The 13,204-nt window shown below is 38.5% G+C and overlaps 1 protein-coding gene across 4 annotated transcripts in view; it reads left to right on the plus strand.

Annotated features, from left to right (window-relative positions):
- plekhm3 (pleckstrin homology domain containing, family M, member 3) overlaps window positions 1-13,204 on the plus strand; it is a 45,525-nt gene that overhangs the window by 14,153 nt on the left and 18,168 nt on the right. For all 4 annotated transcript variants that reach the window (XR_013197174.1, XR_013197175.1, XR_013197176.1 and 1 more), the window contains exons 4-5: window positions 7,961-8,106; window positions 8,263-8,456. Coding sequence is in view for 1 of the 4 variants with exons in the window: in XM_077216641.1 (XP_077072756.1) it covers window positions 7,961-8,106; window positions 8,263-8,456 (340 nt within the window). In the remaining 3 variants the exon portion in view is untranslated. The remainder of the gene's footprint in view (window positions 1-7,960; window positions 8,107-8,262; window positions 8,457-13,204) is intronic.

Genomic DNA, 13,204 nt, shown 5'->3' on the forward strand with positions numbered 1-13,204 from the left:
AAGTGTCATTTTTCATTATTAGGCAAGTGGCGCCGTGGCGGTTTCATTAGGGTATTAGGCTATCTTAATTTAATTTAATTTAATTCACCACTTTTCTCTCTCTCTCTGCCTTTTTAGAATTACACTTCACTGGGGCCTGCACAAGCATGTCATTATAGATGCATTTCGATGACATTATTATTATTATTATTTTGTGTAGGACACAGACATATTTAGATGTCGTAATTCCATGATTTGTTGTGTCTGTGTTATGTTCCGCATGATGGCCCTGTCATCTAACAACCAATCACCGTGATCATTGCGAGGAAACTCGTGCATGAGAATTGACGTCATCCATAGCAACGAAGAATCACTCTTAGTTTAGGAGTTGCCATTTCTCCTTACTAAGAGTAGGTCTGAAAGGCGTTGTGAATAACTTTTAAGAGAAAACTCCTAGCTAAAATATTTTAATGGGATTTAGGAGTACTCCTAGTGGTAAAATAAAATTCTTTGTGAATACTGCCCCATATCAATACATATACTTAGAAGTTAATTGAAACCAACATTTACAGTGATAATAAAATGGAAAAAGCAATAGACAATTCACTTATTAGTTCTTACACGCATCACAAATTAAAATAACTTTATTATTATTTCAATATTAGTAATTAAAACACATTTAATGAACTCTTTAATATTCCATAAATGTGCTTGTATTTAATGAATATTTATTATTTGATATATTTAATATTGTATTTTCAATTTGCTCATTTACCTATGGCTATTTTTAATGGATTATTTTTAATTATAAAAGAAATTTCTTATTTAGCAATGGGTGATTGCTACACTGCTGTATCTCTTTTTTATTATTATTTTTAGTCTTTTTTTATCCATTGATTCATCAATTTCTTAAATGATTGAGTGTCACATTTGGGCCACGTTATAAATGCTGTATATAGTCATGAAATTAGAAACCTCCTTAATGAAATCTGTTAACAAGTGGTTACGAGACATTTGATATGCATTTACATACCAGGTATAATAAGTAATGTGTCTCGGCTGACCGCTTGTGGTCGTATCACTCGTGACAAATGTTAATGTCAGGTAAACAGAGCTAAAATCATGATCATTGTGTTATATTGCTCTTTTTGCAATGTCACTTTTTCTATTCTTAGATCTGGATCTGACATCACAGGTCTAAGGCTGCCAGCTCATATCCACTCCTTAACTTTGAATTTTGCCTTTCGAAAAGGCCATGACTGTATGAACTTCAGCCTTTCTCCATGAGTCAAATGATTCAGCAAGTTCACTCAACCCTCAAAGAGATAGATGTTCCACTCACTAAAGAATTGTTTCAAACCAAATGCCCCCATTTTTCAACATAGGCCACATGATTTGGTCATTCAAACAGGCTTGCAACCTTTTTACAAAACCAACCCTGGTCTGTAATTTGAGCGTCATCTCTCCAGTCCAAATACTGTTTGATTATGTTGATGTCTGTGGCTTTGCTTTAGTGGCCTTACAGTTATGTCATATTGTAGTATCTCTGTCTTTCTTTTTCTGGTGTGAAATTTCCCCCCTTGAAGTGGATATGAATTAATCGCTTTCCTCTGTGGTTGTAACAACCAGCTTTTTAATGCGGGATATTTGTAAGCCTCACCGAACAAGGACAGCAGGCACCTGACGATAATTGGCCCATATAAAGCGGGAAAAAAATCCCCTTTTAGAATCAAAGGCTCCCTGGATTCTGCGTTCTGTGCGGAAGCTAATTGTTTGATTCAGGGCCACGAAAGAGATTTTTTTGAATGGGACGTGTCAGCATAAAAAGAACAGAACAGCTGGGTACGTCCATGCACTCAGAGCCCCCCCCCCCCCCCCCTCTCTCTCTCTCTCTCTCTCTCTCTCTCTCTCTCTCTCTGCCTTTGTTCTTCTATACGTATATTTTCGTCACACAAAAGTGCACACTTTTATGACTCTTTTATTTGTATTTTATTTCTGTCAAACAGGTGCTTGCACACTTTTTCTTTGCTTTATCAACACTATTACTTTTGATATTTGCGATGTGTGTTTGTAATTGTTCAAAAGATTGCTTCAGAGGTAGAACTACGCTCTAAATACCTCTTTTTTTGTCATCTTTCTCAAATGTTAACCTTAATTATGTGGGCTATCTTTCAGTCTTTTCTTGGCCAGAAACATTTGCAAAATGGACCAGATTAGTCACATCAAAGCAACATTGGTTTTTAAAATGATGGGCCAATCAGATGTTGAAATGTTGGTGGCGACTGGTGAGACGGGTGCAATAAGTATCCTGAATGTTGGTAGTAGCTTGTTTAAAAAATGGGCCTTTAGACTCCTGTGTTCTAATTTCTATTCCATCCTATAGTTTTTTTCTCAAATTCAAGAATGTGTTCTATCTGTATGTGCCCTAAGAGTATTGGATCTAGTGTGGGAGAGAACGGACTCATCCAATGCAGGGTAGATTCAAAAGACAACGTATGTACCTGGTCTGGGTTGATGATTGGATGTGGTAGCGTCTCTTCATTATGAGGGTTCATTGTGAGGTTGAAGTTTTGTCTCATTACTGTTGCAGTCTTTTATTATCCTCTGTTTAGTTTTCTGTCATTTGTTCCCTTCGCAATACCTCTTGGCCCCGCATCCACAAAAGGTTCTGCCAGCTAACCCAAGACCTATGTGTTTTTTTTTTAAAGGGGTTGTGATGCATTCACATTACTTAAAGATGACTTGAAGATCCTAAAGAGGAGAAGAACTATTGAAATGCAACAATATAAAAGAAGGAATACTCATCCCTGCCTTTATTTGAATACATTTTAAACTTATACCATCTGTTGTTTCTGTTATGATTTTGGTTCTTTCTTGTCCCAAGAAGGAAGAGCATGCATGCTAGATGTCTAATGCGGTAACATACTTTAAAAATCATTGTTCCTTCTCTTCAGAAAATGAATATTAAGTGGTTGACCAGAGGTGCTAATATTTGTTCTGATAGTATGAATACTGATTACTATATTTTGATTATTTCATTATTGCAATATAGCTTGGTCCCACCAGACTCTCGTACATTTCATTTCTTCTAGCGTTCGCCTTAGCCAACTCATTCACCACTAATGGAGCGAGCTGGAAAATCAAACTTTTCCCTAACCCTGTGGGGAGGTTCTTGCTCCGGCTTTAACTTCTTGATATTCGGCAGCGTTGCCACAACGGACCGAATGGCTTTGCTCGCATCTTTCTCCGCTGCCATTACTGAACTACATCTCAAAATAACGCACGACATTAAAGTCATCGTTCTCAGCCACTCCCACTGTTCGCTGATTGGCACGGTAAAAAATTGATTGGAGCAAACCAAAGACTACAGCACAATCCCAGAAGATTACTGAAGGAAAATGAAAATTGAGCGGAAGTACGTAGGAGGGCGGAGCCAGGCTAATTGCAATACATCGTAAATTCTGAATTTCTAACTCTTTTCTAGTTTAAGCTATTTTATGCATTTTATTCGTCTCATGGCATTTTTTTTTTTAGCAAATAATTTTCAGCAGCCATTACTTAAGTCTTCAGGGTCACAAAACAAAACCTCTGACCTCATAATTTTAAATGGTAGTTTGCATAAGTAATATATCATTGTGATCATCAAAGTTTTTATTTTTTCTTCAGTGCTTTATTGGATTGTTCATTAAATGAGTGTCAGTATGTGTTGCGACCAACCCAGGTTCTCCAGTTCACTCTAGCTCGTCTCCTGTCAAAACACTGCTGATATACACTCAATGAGCAAACTCTATTCAAATCAATCAGCAGACAGAATAACAGGACTTTGTTTAAGAGGGTCATGCATGTCGTCCATTTGAAGCAGAAAAAGAGACCCGTCCTCTTACCTTCATTTCTCAAGCATACACACACACACACACACTTTTTCTCAAGCCAAATCACATAGTTTGCTTGAACCCAGCTTGGGCTTTTTTCCACACATTTCCACTAAAGTATCCTGTACCGCATATAAGGACAGCAGATCAAATGGGAAGATCCAGCTGTAGTTGGGAAAAGAGGGAGTGCAGGGTCAGGTGGAGAGAATGGGGTCCAACGGACTGCTGTTTACATCAAAAAGATGGGCAGTGCATCTGTCTCAAGCAAACACATGTGTGAGCACACTTACGCACGCACAACCTTATGCCATCTTTTTTTTTTTTTTTAAGTGGATGTCAGCTTGAATCGGGGACATCAAAGCTGGGGCCTTGTCGTCTTTCACGCTTATGAAGCCACAAAGCCCCACCCTGGAGTTCTTGTCCCATGGAACTCGGCGGGCTTCTTGAAAGTGGCGCGAGTCACAGCCTTTGCAGCTAGAAAACCGCAAGACCTTTCTCGCACTGAAGGACCGAACACCTCCTCCAGATCTGTCACGTTTATTCTACTAGAAAACCATTGTGCAAGTGGGACCTCAGACCACCCCACTTCACCTCTTTTTTCCCTGCAGATAGTTGTCGTTTTAGGACAACAGGGTGCTGCTGAAAATGAAAGAGGGGAATCTTGCAGACAGTCATGCATTGAACACATCAAACGACTCTTGTTTGGCATGGATCTCTGTCTTTCCCACAGTCTCAGGTTGGCCCCACTTTTTGTGCAAAGAACTTGCCGTTCCCCTCCACTTATGCTTGGCTATTAGAGAAATGTTGAGAACCGTACTCAATTCATGTAATTGAATAAGCGCCACATGTGTGCTTCAGGGCCGCAGTTCCAACCTGTTAGAATGTATCGTAAGCTTCAATTGGCCCTGATTTTTTTTTTTATGTCCACAGACATCACTGTACCCAGAATGGCATACTTGGGGATATATTCTGTTCTGTCTGCCTGTGCTGTGTAAACTGGCACCTTGTGTGTTTGAATGTATGTGGGAACTCATGCGTGGGGCTGTGTTTTACTGGCACAGACTGTGATGTCCACAATACACAGAGCCTGCGGTCTCCAAGCGGCCAACTTCCTTCTCAGAAGTTACATACTCTCTGGCCTCTGTCCAGAATTTCTTTAGCCCAACAGGCTTGGTGTAAATGGATCAGACAGTTTTCTAGAAAGCTGGACATGTTAATAATTGTGTTGGCACTATGTTTACATGCAATAAAAGTTCAGTTTTAGTATCTCGAATATGTGATAATTTGTCTTTTTAAAATGTCACAGTAAAGCCCAAAGTAACTGTAGTTTGGATGCTAGCACTTAGCGTATTTGTACAGCCAAATGTACAAGTAGACTCCATTTAATAGCGCATGAAAGATAGCACTAGAAAGTCCTTGTTCAGTGTCTGCGCTACACTGAACAAGAACTCAAAGCGCATGTGTGAGCTGATCGTACGTTGTATGCATGGTTAGAAAAATCGGTAACACTTTAAAATAGGGTCTCATTTGTTAACATTAGTAACTAACATGATCTAATAATAAGCAATACATTTGTTACAGTATGTATTAATCTTTGTTAATGTTGGTAATACAGTTGTTCATGTTAGTATACAGTGCATTAAGTAATGTTAACAATTACATCTTTTGATTTTGATAATGTATTATGTAAATGTTAACATTAAGATGAATAAATGCTGTAGAGTTCATGTTAACTAAAGAAGTTAACTAATGAAACCTTATTGTTAAGTTTTACTGAAATATCTGACATGCGTAACGTTACTATGCTGTGATGATAAAATTAGTGTCACGCACACTTTATGCATACCCTAGCATACACATAAAAATGACTTTTACTTTGGGCTTAATCAAAGTAATATTTGCATAAATCGGGCTAACAGACCTATTGTTGCTTTGCTTTGACCAACATATAGTCTAAAGTCAGACTATAATTGGCTGATGCATGGTTTGTATTAAATTTGTTTTTTTTATGTATTCAGTTAAATTTTACGTATTGTGTGAATATGAAGACTATAGCTTGTTTTTACACATTATCCATATATTCTCTTTTTTTTTTTATTCCACAGCATGTGACGTGAGCTGTTAGCTGCTGATTCTTCCATGAGGTTATACAAAAACTATGCTTTGGAAGCCTGTGTAATGCACAGAAACATTGTCAACAAGTTTTGAGTCACTGCTTCTCCTTTAATTTTTGCACAATTTTTGTTTTCCTTTTGCTGTAAAGCCCTGCCTCAACTAGGTCTCTCTTAATAATAGTCTCCGTAGAAGGACCGCTGTACAACGATGTGCTATTTTTGGAAAAGGGTGGTATTTGTGGGTTTACTCTCTGCATGTATGCTGATTACAAGGCAGCTCTGACACACGACACCCTGCTGCATGGTCTGTGGTTCAGCCCAAATATCAGGCGCCCATCAGCTGTGGCATGGGGGACACCACCTCTGACTTTTTATAGTCTGGGGTCCCTGCCCCTAAAAACCTCAAGTTTACATTGGCAGTACAGTGCAGCGCATGATGCTAGTGCCTAACCTCAGCTTGAACAACCCATTACGTATGGGTTTGGAAATGGAATAGAGTGAATTTTCTTTTCTTGGTCCAATATGGCTGTATTTCTTGGCAACGTATTGTGCAAGTCAAGAGTCACAGAATAACATTTTACGGAATAATTTTTGCCCAGTCTTTTTTTATTTGTATTTTTTTAAATGATGCATTAAAAACGGCTAACACCATTCTCTTTCCAATTTCTTAGGGCAGTGCAACAATGTTTAAGTGGCATGTGTAATGTTAATGTCTTCATCATATTATTTATATGGTAGTATACATATTACCGTTCCACAATACCACAAAATAACTAAAGTAATTCAAATAAAACAACACATACAAAAAAAATTGTTTCACTTGTTAATGTTCACTCTTATGTGAGTTACTTTAGTTATTTTGTGGTTTTGAAGCTCTACAGCATGTGTACCCATTCACTGTTATTTTTATGGAAATAACTGTATGAGCATTCTGCTAAACATCTCCTTTTGAGCTCCACCGAGGAAAGGATGTATTACAGGTCTGGAATGACATGAGGCTGAATAAATGATAACAGAATTGCCATTTATGAGTGAACTGACTCTTTTGAATCTGGTGGTAATGATGTAATTCTGCTTACAGTCAGAGATGAACGTACTTCATCACTGTTTTCAGCTTGGCCCTTTTCAGTTGGCTAACAATGCTTCAAAAATAGACCTACATCATTGCCTGTAAACACCGTAATCAGTGTCTCCCTCTACAGATATATGTAGCGATAACATTCTGCCTCCCTCTTTTAGAGACTGTGTTTTCTGATTTGTTTTTGTCCTCTCTATCCTACCTCCCATCTTGTCCACATTTCTTCTCCCTATGAAGTGTATAGCTGATGCTACGCTCCACTGAAAAGATTGTAAAAGTCCATATCCGTCTGTGCTTGTTCCTTTCATTCTCTCTTTTTATTCTTTGAACGTCCACACTGCCCCGGCTCTGGTTCTCCAAGATGGCTAGGATAAGGGACACCTGCCATGTTCACAATCACCTGTTTTGGTTCCTTCGGGATAAGCCCTTTGGTAGAGTGCCGTCTGTCTGTTTGAAGACAACTCGAACAAGACATTTAAAAGACAAAGCAAAGTACTTTCAGGAGATATCTCGCATTAAATGTGCTCAGTATTTGTGCTTTTTCATTTGAAGCATTTGGATTCTTTCTGTTGTGTCTGGACAGGTAAAACCACCTTTTTAGTTTTGTTTTTTAATCAGAGACTCAATTGCTGGCTTTTGTGTAGTATAAATCTTTTTAAATTTCTGGATTATCTGTAATATTTATCTGTGTTTAACCAGGGTTGGGTCGTAAACCTTGACATATCAACACATTACCCAAACAGACTGATCACGTTCCACTAATGATTGTCAGATTTTAACAGGGTCGTGCCCTCATCAGTAGATTAGGTATTCATTAACATTGTCATTAACCCAGACATGATCTCTCCTGTCCCGGGTTTGATTTGTGTGTTGTTTGAGGTTCCTCCTTTTTATTGTTGCTTTGTTTTTCCATTCAGGGTGTCAGAGGCCAGTGGGTCTGTCACGGGGCAAAGCTAAAGTTTGCTCTTACAGTGGCTGGTACTACTGCCCAAGTTGCCACCAGGACAACCTCTTCCTCATACCTGCTCGTCTACTGCACAATTGGGACACTAATAAACACAAGGTATGTGTACAGACCTATTTACCCATTCCATATCTTTAATATCGTTAATAATTCTATACGTTTCCTTGGTGCGTTTGAGTTTAGAAATCAGCTCACGACATCTAACAAAAGCTAAAAGTGATTACAAGTAACAACATTGTTGACATTGTGGTTCAGGTATCGAAACAAGCGAAGGAGTTTCTGGAGTTTGTTTATGAGGAGCCATTGTTAGACGTCCAGCAGTTGAACCTGTGTCTGTATGAGCATTGCGAGGCGCTGGCGGCCGTTCTCAAACTGAGACAGCAGCTCCAGTCTCTCAGGGCCTACCTCTTCAGCTGCCGGGCCACAGTGGCAGAAGACCTCCGCCGCAGGTGAGCTATGCCAGATAGCAGGAAGAGGAAAGATAGGGAAAGTAAGAGTAAAACAGATAAAAAATGACAAAATGGTATATTTTGATAACGCACATCTGACATGGACCGTCTTTTGTTGTTTGAATCAACAACATTTTGTTTACCAACCTGTTTTGCTTTATTAACACTGTGGGTACCGAAACAGCAGATTATTGAAAATGGCAGTTACTGCACAAAAGGTGGTCTATGTGGCGATGACATAGAAGCCATTTTTGGTTCCCCAAAGAACCTTTCAGTGAACAGTTATTCATTTATGGAACCATCAATGTCAATAAATCTTTATTTTTAAAAGTCTATAGTGATCAACCAATAAGGATGTTTCAGTTGCTATTGATATCACACAATTCGATGAGTCATGTACTAAAAATTGCTGAAAATAAATGCATTATAAATATTATATATTTATTTAAAAAAAAACTTTAAAAAAAAGTAAACAATCACTTTTATTTTGTTTTTAATACATTTTAAATAAATGTATACATTTTTATTTCTAACATTTTTAATTCTTATATTTTTATTTTTAAAAAAACTTTGAATTACCACTGTGTATGAAATGTGCTGTATAAATAAACTTCCTAAAATATATAATAAGCTTGTTTTATTTTATTTTATTTTTGGCCTTGTTGAGATTGGTTGACCACAACTGGAGTACTCTTTCTTAGTTTCCTTTAAACAAACAGTAATTTGCTGCAGTTTTTAAATAAATGTTTTCTTGTAGGTCGTCTGGGAAGGTGAGAGTTTAATGGGACAACTTCTGCTTAAAAAAAATGACAGGTTCAGTGATCTATGAACGTTTATGCACCCTTAAAATTGTTCTCAAATGGGTTCTCGCCTATTGAAAAAGGTGTTGCAATAACTTGAATCATATGCAAATGAAATAAAATGTTCAAAGGCTAATTATTGTGACTAATTTAAAACACATGACCATGGAGCAAGAGCAAAACTCACTGTAGGGACTGTAGAAGTGATTGGTTGTTTCATCTATGCCTATATGGTGTGTTTTTTTTCTTCTTAAGAACCAACACAAGAGATTATATTGTTGTTAGTGACATCAAAACAGTTGGTGGAGTTATAAAGTCAGTAAGATAAGATTATGTTCATAAATACCTCATTGATATCAATGCATGAGTGTATAAATATTCCCTCGTTGTAGTAGTCCAGTGATTCTGATAACAGTGTTTGATTTAGCCTAGCAGGGATACACACTGAGCTTTTCCTCTCTGTTTCCAGATTTGTAAGATAGGACTAGAAGTTCAATTCAATTCAAATTTATTTGTATAGCGCTTTTCACAATACTTATTGTTTCAAAGTAACTTTACAGAATGTGCATTTCAGAAATGTACATAGAAAAAAATACAGTTAGTTAATCATGTAGTAATTTAGGGCATAACATATCGCCGGCGTTGAGTCGTCTCTTCACAGGCGTCGAGTCGTCTCTTCACAGGCGTTTAGTCATCTTATCGTAGGTGTTGGGGCATCTGAGGTCTACGTGAGAGGCTGGATACAAACCGGAGCTGACGAACGCTATTTACCTCGGGACTAGCGTCCCGAGATAACGGCAGAAAAGCAGATGGGAGATAATTAGCATAGCTGCTGTTCATAATGTTAATGCATTCGATCTGATTCAACAGTGGTATAAAAGGTAAGCATTATGTGAATGCTTGGTTAAAGAGATGCGTCTTTAATCTAGTTTTAAACTGGGACAGCGAGTCTGAGTCTCGAACAATATCAGGAAGGCTATTCCAGAGTTAATGCCCTCCCTCCTCTAGTGGACTTAGATATCCTAGGAATGACCAGAAGCCTCGAATTTAGTGATCTTAAAGAACGCGATGGATTGTAGGGCGATAGAAGGTCCATTAAATACACAGGAGCTAAACCATTTAGGGCTTTATAGGTCAGTAATAGTACTTTGTAATTGATACGGAAATTAATAGGTAACCAGTGTAGAGACGATGGTAAATGGTAAATGGACTGCATTTATATAGCGCTTTCACAGACCGAATGGCCACCAAAGCGCTTTACATATTTGCCTCACATTTACCCGTTCATACACACATTCATACACCGACGGCGGTGTCAGCCATGCAAGGCGCCACCCAGCTCGTCGGGAGCAGTTGGGGTTAGGTGTCTTGCTCATGGACACCTCGACACTTGGTCAGGTGGAACCGGGGATTGAACCACCAACCTTTCGGTTTGTAGACAACCTACATGAACCACTGAGCCACTGCCGCCCTAGATAAAAATAGGTCTTATATGATCATATTTTCTTGACCTAGTAAGAACTCTAGCAGCTGCATTTTGCACTAACTGTAGCTTGTTTATTGAGGATGCAGGACAACCAGCTAATAAAGCATTACAGTAATCTAGTCTCGAGGTCATGAATGCATGAACTAACTTTTCTGCATCAGAAACAGATAGCATGTTACGTAGCTTAGCAATGTTTCTAAGGTGGAAAAAGGCTGTTCCTGTAACATATGAAATTTGATTTTCGAAAGACAATTTGCGGTCTAGTATAACACCCAGGTCTTTTACTGTAGTGGATAAAGTAACAGGAGAATAAGAAGTAAATATATATTGTGGAAAAACTTATTTTGTTTTCAACAGGACATTATCCTATTTTTGTATAATAAACTCCTACTTGTAATAGCTACATTTTTCACGATAATAGCATCTTCCTTAATCATTTGATGTAGGCTACATTACTGTATAAAAAAATATTTGTTGAGTCTTCCAAGGCACATAAAATAGTGATTGACTGCTGCTGGTGGCATCTGGTTTGTTACCCTGCAAATGTGTACAATAGAGAGAGATTCATCGTAATATAGACATGTATTTAGCATGTAGCACTGATAAAGTATGAATTTGTAATGTTATTTCAAGGAATGCATTTGGGTTTGGGGAATAAGCAGATCTTTCGTGGATTTCTAAGGTCCATGTTCAGCAGGAATGTGAAGGAGCTGTGTTTATGCAAAGGTTTCAGCACTAAAAGGCTTGTCTATGTGATGAATGCTTTGTGCTCTTACCAGGGTCAGTGTGGAGACCATGAGATCGCGCTAAGAGGCCTTAAACATTCACACCATGAGAGACGAAAGCTCTGTGATGAAATATCACACAATGGAAAGCTACCACCAGTTTTTCCCCAACAAATGGCTCAGCTCCTTTTATTCCAACAGTTAATCATAAGAAAAAGATAACTGTTTACTGAAGTTAGGGTTAAGTGGAAGTTTAGATTTTTAACCCAAAAACCTACTGTAAATTTTGCGATCATTTACTTTAGTGTGGTTCTTCTAAGCCTGCATCACAATCTTTATTATTATATATTATATATGCAACGCTGAGACATTCTTCAAAATATCTTCTTTTGCATTCCACACAAGAAAGTCAAAGAAAGTTTATAACATCACGGTGTGCAAATGATCACCAAAGCTTTATTTTTGTGTGAACTATCCCTTTAAGAAGAAACTGCAGTTTATTTCTCCTAGTGCCCATGAAACATATCCTCAGATAGACATTGAGCTCTTTTTGTGGTAAACTAATTTCCATCTTATTCTTTCTTTTCCCTATTGAAATCAAGTATGGCGTAACAAAAACGTTCATAAAAAAACTTCAAATTTTGACTTAATGTTGTTGCTAATGCACTCTTAGCTACATGTTCAGAACACTGTTTGTTGTTTTGAATCACTGAATTATTGAATGGGCCAGTACCCTTTCCTATGTATTCGCTCCTTTGAACTCCATGGTGACGTAGAAACAGGATGGCCGTTTGAAGTGCAGACGTGAGAGCTCTTGCAAAAGGGAACCTCAGCTTGAACTGAATATCCTCTCAGAGGTTCATCTTCTTGGAGCGGTCCCAGCTGCCTACCGAGCGGTGACTTTATCTGGCCGCTGTGTTTACGGGGTGCAGCAGTGGTGACCCTAGCAGGAGGCAGCGCTAGAGGGCTAGTGTTTATGGCCAGGCTATTAGCAGTCATCAGGCTAATGCTTCGCTTTTCCAAACAGTGTACGATTGATGAGGGCGGTGGCGCTAAAATATTACCTTAGCCATTCATCGCCCAGCCCGGACACTCATCAGCGGTTGTGAAGAGGCACACAAGTGTTTACACTAAGCCATTGAGAGAAGGGGGAGAGCTGTCACAGTCCACACCTAATGCACCTCAATGAACTGCAGGGGCATCCACACATACGCTTCCTACCTTAGTTTTCACCTTTCAATAGTTCTCCTTCGTGTCTAGCCTTGGGAAATAAACAGTTTTGATTTGCTCTCCTATTCAGGAGCACTGCAACACTGCTACTGGATCCACAGTGTGAAACATACAATCATAAGTGTATGTGAATCATAAGCATACAGTGCAATTGGTATTGTCTGATTCTTGAGAATTTCTATAAAAATATTCAAAACCACACAGGACAGCCAGTGTAGTCTAACCGATTCCTGAATTAATGACTCCTATAACTCAGGGCTGCATCCGAAATCGCATACTTCCCTTACTATATAGAAAATAAGTATTTTGGAATTCAATGTACTCATAAAAGAGTAAGCAAAAAGTACCCGTATGACCTACTACTTCCGGCGAGACTGAAGTGTGCATACGATAAACACCTTACTATCTCATGAGGCCACAGGAGAGGATTTATAAATGACAGTGAAGCGATGCAATTGATGCTGGAAGGTCACATGATAATGACAACATGGCGGATGTAGTATGGCC

This window comes from Siphateles boraxobius, unplaced genomic scaffold (genome assembly GCF_051911475.1).
Source record: "Siphateles boraxobius isolate OS27281-9 unplaced genomic scaffold, OSU_SipBor_1 7, whole genome shotgun sequence".
NCBI lineage: Eukaryota > Metazoa > Chordata > Actinopteri > Cypriniformes > Leuciscidae > Siphateles > Siphateles boraxobius.